This window comes from Haliotis rufescens, unplaced genomic scaffold (assembly GCF_023055435.1).
Source record: "Haliotis rufescens isolate VD_foot unplaced genomic scaffold, xgHalRufe1.0.p SCAF_4, whole genome shotgun sequence".
Taxonomy (NCBI): Eukaryota; Metazoa; Mollusca; class Gastropoda; order Lepetellida; family Haliotidae; genus Haliotis; species Haliotis rufescens.
In genome coordinates, this window is record NW_025964112.1 from 62515890 (window position 1) to 62528614 (window position 12725).

General features: G+C 43.7%; 1 protein-coding gene across 2 annotated transcripts; it reads left to right on the forward strand.

Annotated features, from left to right (window-relative positions):
- The first annotated feature begins 20 nt into the window (after positions 1–20).
- LOC124116773 lies at positions 21–12505 on the forward strand. 2 transcript variants are annotated; one of them, XM_048382671.1, is made up of 11 exons: positions 21–260; positions 524–615; positions 1015–1174; positions 1799–1860; positions 2326–2485; positions 3155–3321; positions 3730–3841; positions 4991–5005; positions 7944–8112; positions 8684–8768; positions 12394–12505. In XM_048382671.1, the coding sequence occupies exons 1-11, from the start codon at positions 158–160 to the stop codon at positions 12397–12399; spliced, it is 1131 nt and encodes a 376-aa protein (XP_048238628.1). In that variant the 5' UTR covers positions 21–157; the 3' UTR covers positions 12400–12505. The 2 variants fall into 2 exon arrangements, with proteins under 2 accessions (XP_048238628.1, XP_048238627.1); XM_048382670.1 differs by lacking the exon at positions 4991–5005 and having other exon boundaries at positions 7911–8112.
- Positions 12506–12725: the final 220 nt, after the last annotated feature.

The following is a 12725-nucleotide window of genomic DNA, read 5'->3' on the forward strand; positions in this document are numbered from 1 at the left end:
AATAGTCTTAAAGAAGGTTCTCTCATTAAAAATCTTACTAAGGACAAGTTGTAATTGTAGAAGGGTCCTGCATATACGGAAAACTGCTAACTGTTTGGCTGGATGTGCAATACGGAGATAGATTCAAGCTAAAGCGGGTTGTGTTATACAGTGCATAATGATGGCCCATCGGGTCTCCGCCATTTTGTTTGTTGTGTCTGTAAGTGTCCTGTGCGTCCAAGGCTTGCTGCCCAACCAGAATAGGAAAAAAAGAAGCGCAGGTAGAAATGAATTTTGTTTATTGAATATATCATTTTTGATCATTGGTTTCATCTGAAACATTTGGTTTTATCAGTAAACATGTCACCTACCCATGGGTAATCTGCGATCTTGACAGAGGTGAGTATGTTGTCACAACTAAGTTAACTCCTGTTCCAGTTTTGAAAACTTGTATTTGTTATCATTCTTAAGGCTTACGGCGATATTGTAAAACATTGTCTGAGTCTCAACACTGTCATCTGTTGTCCTCGTTCTACCACACCAGATTCAGTTTACGAGCAGATCGCGCAATCATCAGGCGGAAATGTCTTCAACACTGACAAGACCAACGTCTCGCAGGTGGCCGGCATCATCAAGGTAATGACTGAGTGAGTGAGTAAGACTTTACGCCGCTTTTAGCATTATTCCAGCAATATCACGGCGGGGGATACCAGAAATTGGCTTCACACATTGTACCCATGTCGGGAATCGAATCTTATTCATCTGCAAATGTCCATGAATAATAGTTTCAATAGATCCATGGCTTAGACCCGTGTCTTCCTCAAGTTCAGCAGTGGTAATACGTCTATCTGACAGTACACGTTTTTATGTCTCCTTGATTGAATCTTTAATGATTGAAGTTGAAGGACGTCCAGATACTGGCACGGTGAAGTGACCAAACTATACATGGTTCGTTGTGGTGCCTTAGCTAGATCATACCATGAAAATGTGAGTCTTAAGTCTTTCAGAGAAAAGAATATTTATGTTTTGTTGCAGGATTCTGCGCATGCGTATGTCCTCCTTGCCGCCTTCTCCATGTCTTCCAGTGACGCCAACAGCAACCTACAGGTGGACAACACAGTCAGTCACGTCAAAATACGCATCATGGAGACGACCAAACAAGCCAAGCCAATAGTCAAACTTTATTATCCACAAGGTGAAGTTGCTCTTATTTCTTTTTACTTTAAATTATATTTTTTGTTAGCTGTGCCTTGCCGCTTCAGAACATTAAGGAAACAAGTTTCACTGGAACACTCCATGTCTTTGAATGAACTCTTCTTTTGCTGTATATCCCGTTAACGTACGGATTTAGAGACGCGACGTGTTCGCCATGTTGTAAAGGGAGTTGTGTGGTTGATTCGTGGATAAAGCATGGTCTTGTTGCGCAGATTTCAAATAAAGGTACAATGTTGGTAGTTATCTTTCAAATGCTGGAATGTTTAAAATTGCCATCTCTTTCTGCATCATTTTAACATTTATTCTTTGTCGTGATTAATCTGCTCAGGAGAAAGTAAATGTTGTCATCCCGAATATGAAAAGTAATACCATAGTCTCACTCCTGAACACCAGGGGCGGCTGGATAGCCTAGTGGTTAAAGCGTTCGCCCGTCACGCCGAGGACCCGGGTTCGATTCCCGACATGGGTACACTGTATGAAGCCCATTTCTGGTGTCCCCCGCCGTGAGATTGCTGGAATATTGCTGAAAACGACATGAAACCAAACTCACTCACGAACTCAGTTAAACATATCAACACCTTTCATTGTGTTTTCATCTACACAGGCACCCCAATACTTGTGTCGGAGGATTATCTTGGAAATGGAGCCCTCGAAATGGTGATACCGGTAAGATGAAGATCCAGCAGCTGGTAGACATGGGTTATATCATGTCATGTATATTATAATTATTGGTTGACGAATCTGTCGAGCCGTGTTGCACAAGTGAAGAAAACGATTACAAGTTTGAGAACATTATTATTTGAACTTCCCGCCGTGTCTCAGAAGGAGTACCTCTTTGACTTCACTTTTTTCACCGTTCGACATACTTTAAATAAATCTTTTGAAATGCATCTTATCATAATTTTGTGCCCTTGCCGTATGCTTTGGATCTTTTTGTTTTGTTCTTTTGTTTTAAAACAGCTCCTATCGATATATATGATATTTGCCATATTTCCTTTAATGAATGTTCTGCACACACAGAAGATGACGTAATAGTGACCTTCCGTTATTGTGATTTGTATACTGTAACGCTAGCGTCAGTCGACAAGTGTCATAATAGATCCTCACAGTGCATCCCACGTGTCATCTCAGGCATCACAACAGTATGGTGAGTGGAGGCTGCAGAAACAGGACACCCACAACTGGGACGTCAGCGTCTACGGCGAGACCATCGTGGACTTCTCCGTCATGTTCCTCGAGACCCACGCCGTGACAGGGTACAGCATGCAGATGGAGGGAAGGCCCATCATAGGTCGGTAGCATTAGGAATGTATGCTTGTAAATTGTCGTAGGGAAGTACTATTTTCTTTCTGCTAATGGTTGTTTAAGTTTTTAAAGAGTAATTGAGACTAACTCTTTTTCCGAACACTTGTTGTCATCACTAATTTTCAGTGATCCACTCGTATATGTACCCCATTCTCTTGGCAAGAACCGACTGTAATGAGGATTGTTTGTTAACACTGGATGACCTGCTGAGGTGAGGTGAAATGGGGTTAAACGTCGCGTCCAAGATTATTGCACTTATATAGCGACGTGCATGTGTGTGTGTGTACTAATCCGGACTGATGCCAATTTATAGTGCTAGCCAACTGAAATACCATGCCGCAGTTTAACATGAATACCCCACTCAGACACAGTGTACTGACCCCGAGCCGAGCGCCAGACAGGGTAAAAACAACTACCATCTTTAAATGTCTCTTGGTATGACGCGGCCGGGTATCGAACCCCGGACCTTCCGCTCTCCGGGCGGACGCTCTACCACTAGACCACGGAGCAGGAGACCTTGAGACGGATGTCTTATCGTGCCGTTACTCAAGAACTGTCAACTTGTTTGCCCTGCACTGACTCGGTTCTCTACTGGCTGGAATATTGTTGACTGCGGCATAAAACAACCACCACTCACTCATGTTTTACTTCTAAGGTGCAACCACGCCTGTCGTAGTCCAGGTCTCAGGGGAGGATAAGGAGGGCTCTGTAGACGACATTGTGTTTATGGATGAGAAAGGCATCGTCTTGTACCGCTCCCCTGTGCTTCCACAAGGTCACAGAGGCGACACCTTTCGGGCACAGACAACTATTCCTTCTATCGTGAGTCTGCTTCTCTTGTGTCTGTAGTGAGGGGCGGTCGGATAGCCTAGTGGTTAAAGCGTTCGCTCGTCACGCCGAAGACCCGGGTTCGATTCCCGACATGGGTACAATGTGTGAAGCCCATTTCTGGTGTCCCCCGCCGTGATATTGCTGGAATATTGCTAAAAAAGCGGCGTAAAACCATACTCACTCACTCACTGTGTCTGTAGTGTGGCAGTAATATGTAATTTCCGAGTTTGTGGAAGAAATAAATGTTTTCTCAACTCAAACTACCATCTTGATGAACGAGAGCAGTTTTTCTAAATGATGAAATTTGCGTTAATTTTGCTTGGCAATGAGCTGCAACTCCAGAATAGCGATTTGCAGTTAAGATATATAAGGCTCACCACCCTTTGTTGTGAATTGTAGCCATTCCGCGTGGGGGTCGAGGGAAAAGACAAACTTGGAAATACGTTCAAGAGAGCCAAGATGTCGTTTATCAAGCCAAGTGCGCTGGACCTGAAAATACAGGATATTAAAGGTACAGTCACGTTTTACCTTGCATCGTAGGACGGTTATTGTTTGTTGTATTATAGCATGGTTATTGCTCATTGTATCACAAGAAAGGTTATTCTTCATTTTATTATTGGAAGATTATCTTTTATTGTATGTTAGAAAAGTTATCGTTCATTGTATTATAAAAAAGTTTTCGTTCACTGTACCATACACAGATTATCGTTCTTTGTATTATCGAAAGGTTATCGTTCCATGTATTATAGAAAGGTTATCGTTCCATGTATTATAGAAAGGTTATCGTTCCATGTATTATAGAAAGGTTATTGTTCATTGTATCATGCACATTATCGTTAACTTTATCAGGCACAGGTTATCGTTCATTGTGTTGTAGAAAGGTTATCTTTCATTGTATTACAGAAAGGTTTTCTTTCATTGTATCATTGAGGGGTTATCGTTGATTGTGTCATGGAAAGGATATTATTAGTTATGATGTATTTAGTTGCCGTATACGGTGTTATATTAGGATAGCAGAACAAATATTGGGCGAGGCGTCAATAAAGCCACGAACGTGATCTAAAATACAGATTAATGTCCTTGCACATCACAATTAATTATAGTAAAACACAAAACAGTGTCAAATAACGAATTTCGGTACCAGCATTTTCATGTAAAATATGTGAGGTGGGTGTTGGAAAATCCAAGATGGCTGTTACTGACGGTATACGGTCTCATAATAAGTCAGTAACAACCATCTTGGATTTTTACTGACGGTATACGGCTCATGTGAGGTTAGTAGTTCTACTCTCTGATTGGTCAATCTCACTTTGAGGCATAATAAAGTAGATTATTTAAGCTGAAGAATAATCAACAGAAGTCACTGCTCCTGGTTATGTTTTACGTAAGTCAGGTGGCTCTAATTCAATCAATTGGCACAACTTGTATGACAGTGAATTTTGATGTCTGCCCTTTGTATCGATGTATAGGGTTGTTCCAATATTGTTTGTACTGTTTATAGATGATTCGCAGGTAAACTATATTGTTTATACTCTCCATAAATGGTCTATATGTAAACAATATTACCAATTGTCTCTACATGTTACATAAAGATAAACAGTATTGTTTTTCTCTCAACGGGTAATCTACAAGTAAACTGTAGTGTTTATAGTCTCTACAGGTGAGCTGGAGGTACACAATATTGTTTATACTCTCTACAGATGAGCTGGAGGTACACAATATTGTTTATACTCTCTACAGATGAGCTTGAGGTACACAATATTGTTTATATTCTCTACAGGTGAGCTGGAGGTACACAATATTGTTTATACTCACTACAGATGAGCTTGAGGTACACAATATTGTTTATACTCTCTACAGGTGAGCTGGAGGTACACAATATTGTTTATACTCTCTACAGGTGAGCTGGAGGTACACAGTATTGTTCATACTCTCTACAGGTGAGCTGGAGGTACACAATATTGTTTATACTCTCTACAGGTGAGCTGGAGGTACACAATATTGTTTATACTCTATACAGGTGAGCTTGAGGTACACAATATTGTTTATACTCTCTACAGGTGAGCTGGAGGTACACAATATTGTTTATACTCTCTACAGGTGAGCTGGAGGTACACAATATTGTTTATACTCTCTACAGGTGAGCTGGAGGTACACAATATTGTTTATACTCTCTACAGGTGAGCTGGAGGTAGACAATATTGTTTATACTCTCTACAGGTGAGCTGGAGGTACACAATATTGTTTATACTCTCTACAGGTGAGCTGGAGGTACACAATATTGTTTATACTCTCTACAGGTGAGCTGGAGGTAGACAATATTGTTTATACTCTCTACAGGTGAGCTGGAGGTACACAATATTGTTTATACTCTCTACAGGTGAGCTGGAGGTACACAATATTGTTTATACTCTATACAGGTGAGCTGGAGGTACACAATATTGTTTATACTCTCTGCAGGTGAGCTGGAGGTACACAATATTGTTTATACTCTCTACAGGTGAGCTGGAGGTACACAATATTGTTTATACTCTCTACAGGTGAGCTGGAGGTACACAATATTGTTTATACTCTCTACAGGTGAGCTGGAGGTAGACAATATTGTTTATACTCTCTACAGGTGAGCTGGAGGTAGACAATATTGTTTATACTCTCTACAGGTGAGCTGGAGGTACACAGTATTGTTTATACTCTCTACAGGTGAGCTGGAGGTACACAATATTGTTTATACTCTCTACAGCTGAGCTGGAAGTACACAGTATTGTTTATACTCTCTACAGGTGAGCTGGAGGTAGACAATATTGTTTATACTCTCTACAGGTGAGCTGGAGGTACACAGTATTGTTTATACTCTCTACAGGTGAGCTGGAGGTACACAATATTGTTTATACTCTCTACGGGTGAGCTGGAGGTACACAGTATTGTTTATACTTTCTACAGGTGAGCTGGAGGTAGACTATATTGTTTATACTCTCTACAGGTGAGCTGGAGGTACACAATATTGTTTATACTCTCTACAGGTGAGCTGGAGGTACACAGTATTGTTTATACTCTCTACAGGTGAGCTGTAGGTACACAATATTGTTTATACTCTCTACAGGTGAGCTGGAGGTACACAATATTGTTTATACTCTCTACAGGTGAGCTGGAGGTACACAATATTGTTTATACTCTCTACAGGTGAGCTGGAGGCACACAGTATTGTTTATACTCTCTACAGGTGAGCTGGAGGTACACAATATTGTTTATACTCTCTACAGGTGAGCTGGAGGTACACAATATTGTTTATACTCTCTACGGGTGAGCTGGAGGTACACAATATTGTTTATACTCTCTACAGGTGAGCTGGAGGTACACAATATTGTTTATACTCTCTACAGGTGAGCTGGAGGTACACAATATTGTTTATACTCTCTACAGGTGAGCTGGAGGTACACAGTATTGTTTATACTCTCTACAGGTGAGCTGGAGGTACACAATATTGTTTATACTCTCTACAGGTGAGCTGGAGGTAGACAATATTGTTTATACTCTCTACAGGTGAGCTGGAGGTACACAATATTGTTTATACTCTCTACAGGTGAGCTGGAGGTACACAATATTGTTTATACTCTCTACAGGTGAGCTGGAGGTACACAATATTGTTTATACTCTCTACAGGTGAGCTGGAGGTACACAATATTGTTTATACTCTCTACAGGTGAGCTGGAGGTACACAATATTGTTTATACTCTCTACAGGTGAGCTGGAGGTAGACAATATTGTTTATACTCTCTACAGGTGAGCTGGAGGTACACAGTATTGTTTATACTCTCTACAGGTGAGCTGGAGGTAGACAATATTGTTTATACTCTCTACAGGTGAGCTGGAGGTAAACAATATTGTTTATACTCTCTACAGGTGAGCTGGAGGTAGACAATATTGTTTATACTCTCTACAGGTGAGCTGGAGGTAAACAATATTGTTTATACTCTATACAGGTGAGCTGGAGGTAGACAATATTGTTTATACTCTCTACAGGTGAGCTGGAGGTAAACAATATTGTTTATACTCTCTACAGGTGAGCTGGAGGTAGACAATATTGTTTATACTCTCTACAGGTGAGCTGGAGGTAAACAATATTGTTTATACTCTCTACAGGTGAGCTGGAGGTAGACAATATTGTTTATACTCTCTACAGGTGAGCTGGAGGTAGACAGTATTGTTTATACTCTCTACAGGTGAGCTGGAGGTACACAATATTGTTTATACTCTCTACAGGTGAGCTGGAGGTACACAATATTGTTTATACTCTCTACAGGTGAGCTGGAGGTACACAGTATTGTTTATACTCTCTACAGGTGAGCTGGAGGTAGACAATATTGTTTATACTCTCTACAGGTGAGCTGGAGGTAGACAATATTGTTTATACTCTCTACAGGTGAGCTGGAGGTAGACAACATTGTTTAAACTCTCTACAGGTGAGCTGGAGGTACACAGTATTGTTCATACTCTCTACAGGTGAGCTGGAGGTACACAATATTGTTCATACTCTCTACAGGTGAGCTGGAGGTACACAGTATTGTTCATACTCTCTACAGGTGAGCTGGAGGTAGACGGGCGCATGTACCTGTACGTGGAGGCGGTCAATCGCGGGTCGACGTATCAGAAGGTCTCAATGAGCATCAGCGATGACCAGGGCCTCGTGGCGCCACCTACCAACAAGACGGTGTACTTGTGGACAGGTGTCAGTGCAACTGTATACTTCGAACTTCAAGGTGGCCACGCTGCGGGTGTGTCCTCGTAAGTGAAGTTGTCCGCCGTGTTTGTACACTTGATATTTCACTGCACGTACAGAGACTGTCACGATAAACTCTTTATCCTAATGTTGTTTATGTCACCTTTTTGACATTCGGGCGAAAACAAAGTCTTCTTTTCAATATGTGCTGAACACATTTATTTTCTTATCCATTTTAAAAATGTCATAAAATTATGACGATCTCAAACCTGCACATGGATACAATGTGTGAAGCCCATTTCTGGTGTCCCCCGCCGTGATATTGCTGGAATATTGCTAAAAGCGGCGTAAAACCATACTCACTCACTCACTCAAACCTGCAAAACTTGCACGTGAATATATTTTTCAAATAAAGGCCCTGTTCACAAAGTGTTGTTTTCTAAAATTAGACACATTTTTGCTTTGTGAACTGAGTCGTCCAAAATTAATCGAGAATTTGGAAAATGCACTAAAATATTTTTATCAATAAAATGATTTTATATAAGTTGTTATTGTTTATACATGAACTTTTAGAGACAAAGAATATAACATTCAATTTCACTTTTAAAGTGTGACGTTACTAACTGTAAATTCCAGGAACGTTATGATCAAGGCCGCCCCTGTTGGTGCAAGTGACAACTACCAGTACGTTATGAGGACATTTACAGTGCACGCATCACAGGTAGGTGGGAGGGAGTGTCCAGTACGTTATGAGGACATTTACAGTGCACGCATCACAGGTAGGTGGGATGGAGTGCCCAGTACGTTATGAGGACATTTACAGTGCACGCATCACAGGTAGGTGGGAGGGAGTGTCCAGTACGTTATGAGGACATTTACAGTGCACGCATCACAGGTAGGTGGGAGGGAGTGTCCAGTACGTTATGAGGGCATTTACAGTGCACGCATCACAGGTAGGTGGGAGGGAGTGCCCAGTACGTTATGAGGACATTTACAGTGCACGCATCACAGGTAGGTGGGAGGGAGTGTCCAGTACGTTATGAGGACATTTACAGTGCACGCATCACAGGTAGGTGAGAGGGAGTGCCTAGTACGTTATGAGGACATTTACAGTGCAGGGGTCACAGGAATGTGAGAGGGAGTGCCCAGTACGTTATGAGGACATTTACGGTGCACGCCTTACAGGTAGGTGAGAGGGAGTGCCCAGTACGTTATGAGGACATTTACAGTGCACGCGTAACAGGTAGGTGTGAAGGGAGTGCCCAGTACGTTATGGGGACATTTACAGTGCACGCATCACAGGTAGGTGGGAGGGAGTGTCCAGTACGTTATGAGGACATTTACAGTGCACGCATCACAGGTAGGTGGGAGGGAGTGTCCAGTACGTTATGAGGACATTTACAGTGCACGCATCACAGGTAGGTGGGAGGGAGTGTCCAGTACGTTATGAGGACATTTACAGTGCACGCATCACAGGTAGGCGGGAGGGAGCGTCCAGTACGTTATGAGGACATTTACAGTGCAGGGGTCACAGGTAGGTGAGAGGGAGTGCCCAGTACGTTATGAGGACATTTACAGTGCACGCATCACAGGTAGGTGAGAGGGAGTGCCCAGTATGTTATGAGGACATTTACAGTGCAGGGGTCACAGGTAGGTGAGAGGGAGTGCCCAGTACGTTATGAGGACATTTACAGTGCAGGGATCACAGGTAGGTGAGAGGGAGTAACCAGTACGTTATGAGGACATTTACAGTGCACGCATCACAGGTAGGTGGGAGGGAGTGTCCAGTACGTTATGAGGGCATTTACAGTGCACGCATCACAGGTAGGTGGGAGGGAGTGCCCAGTACCTTATGAGGACATTTACAGTGCAGGGGTCACAGGTAGGTGAGAGGGAGTGCCCAGTACGTTATGAGGACATTTACAGTGCAGGGGTCACAGGTAGGTGAGAGGGAGTGCCCAGTACGTTATGAGGACATTTACAGTGCAGGGGTCACAGGTAGGTGAGAGGGAGTGCCCAGTACGTTATGAGGACATTTACGGTGCACGCGTTACAGGTAGGTGAGAGGGAGTGCCCAGTACGTTATGAGGACATTAACAGTGCACGCATCACGGGCAGGTGAGAGGGAGTGCCCAGTACGTTATGAGGACATTAACAGTGCACGCATCACGGGCAGGTGAGAGGGAGTGCCCAGTACGTTATGAGGACATTTACAGTGCAGGCATCACAGGTAGGTGAGAGGGAGTGCCCAGTACGTTATGAGGACATTTACAGTGCAGGGGTCACAGGTAGGTGAGAGGGAGTGCCCAGTACGTTATGGGGACATTTACAGTCCACGCATCACAGGTAGGTGAGAGGGAGTGCCCAGTACGTTATGAGGACATTTACAGTGCAGGGGTCACAGGTAGGTGAGAGGGAGTGCCCAGTACGTTATGAGGACATTTACGGTGCACGCGTTACAGGTAGGTGAGAGGGAGTGCCCAGTACGTTATGAGGAGATTAACAGTGCACGCATCACGGGCAGGTGAGAGGGAGTGCCCAGTACGTTATGGGGACATTTACAGTGCACGCATCACAGGTAGGTGAGAGGGAGTGTCCAGTACGTTATGAGGACATTAACAGTGCACGCATCACGGGCAGGTGAGAGGGAGTGCCCAGTACGTTATGGGGACATTTACAGTGCACGCATCACGGGCAGGTGAGAGGGAGTGCCCAGTACGTTATGAGGACATTTACAGTGCACGCATCACAGGTAGGTGAGAGGGAGTGCCCAGTACGTTATGGGGACATTTACAGTGCACGCATCACAGGTAGGTGGGAGGGAGTGCCCAGTACGTTATGGGGACATTTACGGTGCAAGCGTTACAGGTAGTTGAGAGGGAGTGCCCAGTACGTTATGAGGACATTAACAGTGCACGCATCACGGGCAGGTGAGAGGGAGTGCCCAGTACGTAATGAGGACATTTACAGTGTACGCGTCACGGGTAGGTGAGAGGGAGTGCCCAGTGCGTTATGAGGACATTTACAGTTCACGCGTCACAGGTCGGTGGGAAGGGAGTGCCCGGTACGTTATGAGGACATTTACAGTGCACGCGTCACAGGTAGGTGTGAAGGGAGTGCCCAGTACGTTATGAGGACATTTACAGTGCACGCATCACAGGTAGGTGTGAAGGGAGTGCCCAGTACGTTGTGAGGACATTTACAGTGCACGCATCATAGGTAGGTGTGAAGGGAGTGCCCAGTACGTTATGAGGACATTTACAGTGCAGGGGTCACAGGTAGGTGTGAAGGGAGTGCCCAGTACGTTATGAGGACATTTACAGTGCACGCATCACAGGTAGGTGTGAAGGGAGTGCCCAGTACGTTATGATGACATTTACAGTGCAGGGGTCACAGGTAGGTGTGAAGGGAGTGCCCAGTACGTTATGAGGACATTTACAGTGCACGCATCACAGGTAGGTGTGAAGGGAGTGCCCAGTACGTTATGAGGACATTTACAGTGCACGCATCACAGGTAGGTGAGAGGGAGTGCCCAGTACGTTATGAGGACATTTGCAGTGCAGGGGTCACAGGTAGGTGAGAGGGAGTGCCCAGTACGTTGTGAGGACAATTACAGTGCACGCATCACGGCTAGGTGAGGGGGAGTGCCCAGTACGTTATGAGGACATTTGCAGTGCAGGGGTCACAGGTAGGTGGGAGGGAGTGCCCAGTACGTTGTGAGGACATTTACAGTGCAAATTACACAGGCGAGTGCCATGAGAGTGCCTGAAACAACCGTTGAAATATATTTGGGCACGTTTACACTTACGACTACGTACATATAAGCTACAACATGTTTCATGTGAATTGGTATGACTTATTGATCTTATATATCTTGTTTCGTTTACGTCATTATTGAGACCCGTGAAGATCCGGGGTAGAATAGGCCTTCAGCAACCCATGCTTGCCATAAAAGGCGACTATGCTTGTCTTTAAAGGCGACTAACGGGATTGGGTGGTCAGGCTCGCTGACTTGGTTTATACATGTCATCGATCCCAATTGCGTGGATCGATGCACATGTTGTCAATCACTGGATTGTCTGGTCCAGACTCGATTATTTACAGACCGCCGTCATATAGCTGAGTGCGGCGTTAAACGACAACCAGCCAGCCAACCAACTACATCATTATTGAACTGAAGCAATGTTTTCATGCCATTATGTAAGCCAGAAAAGGGGTATGGATATATTCAATGAAAATCAGAGAGAAAATCAAGTAGTTCAGTTTTTATTTGACCCACATTCACATGATGCTTTCTCCACAAACATATCAGTGAAACTATATTTATGTATTTCTGTATTTTTCAGAAATGAATGTGCTATTGCGGAAGCTACACAAGAGGCATTTTCAAACAGCTGCGAGCTATAAATACCATGACCCAATATACGACGTACATTAAAGGGCTATTTATGTCACAAAGTATGGTTTTGTTTTCATTAGATGTCACCATAGTTGTCTCATTTCATGAGACTCTTATCCGTATTTAGACTACCAACAAGCACAGGAGACATTACAAGCACAGGAGACATTACAAGCACAGGAGACATTACAAGCACAGGAGACATTACAAGCACAGGAGACATTACACGCACAGGAGACATTACAAGCACAGGAGACATTACACGCACAGGAGACATTA

What these genes read in the sequence shown, in the direction of transcription:
- LOC124116773 (XM_048382670.1), top strand. Translation starts at nt 158, where the DNA reads ATGATGGCCCATCGGGTCTCCGCCATTTTGTTTGTTGTGTCTGTAAGT. An exon ending in TAGGAAAAAAAGAAGCGCAG is followed by an intron (nt 261 to 523) that starts GTAGAAATGAAT and finishes CTACCACACCAG; the next exon opens with ATTCAGTTTACGAGCAGATC. An exon ending in CCCTCGAAATGGTGATACCG is followed by an intron (nt 1,861 to 2,325) that starts GTAAGATGAAGA and finishes GTGTCATCTCAG; the next exon opens with GCATCACAACAGTATGGTGA.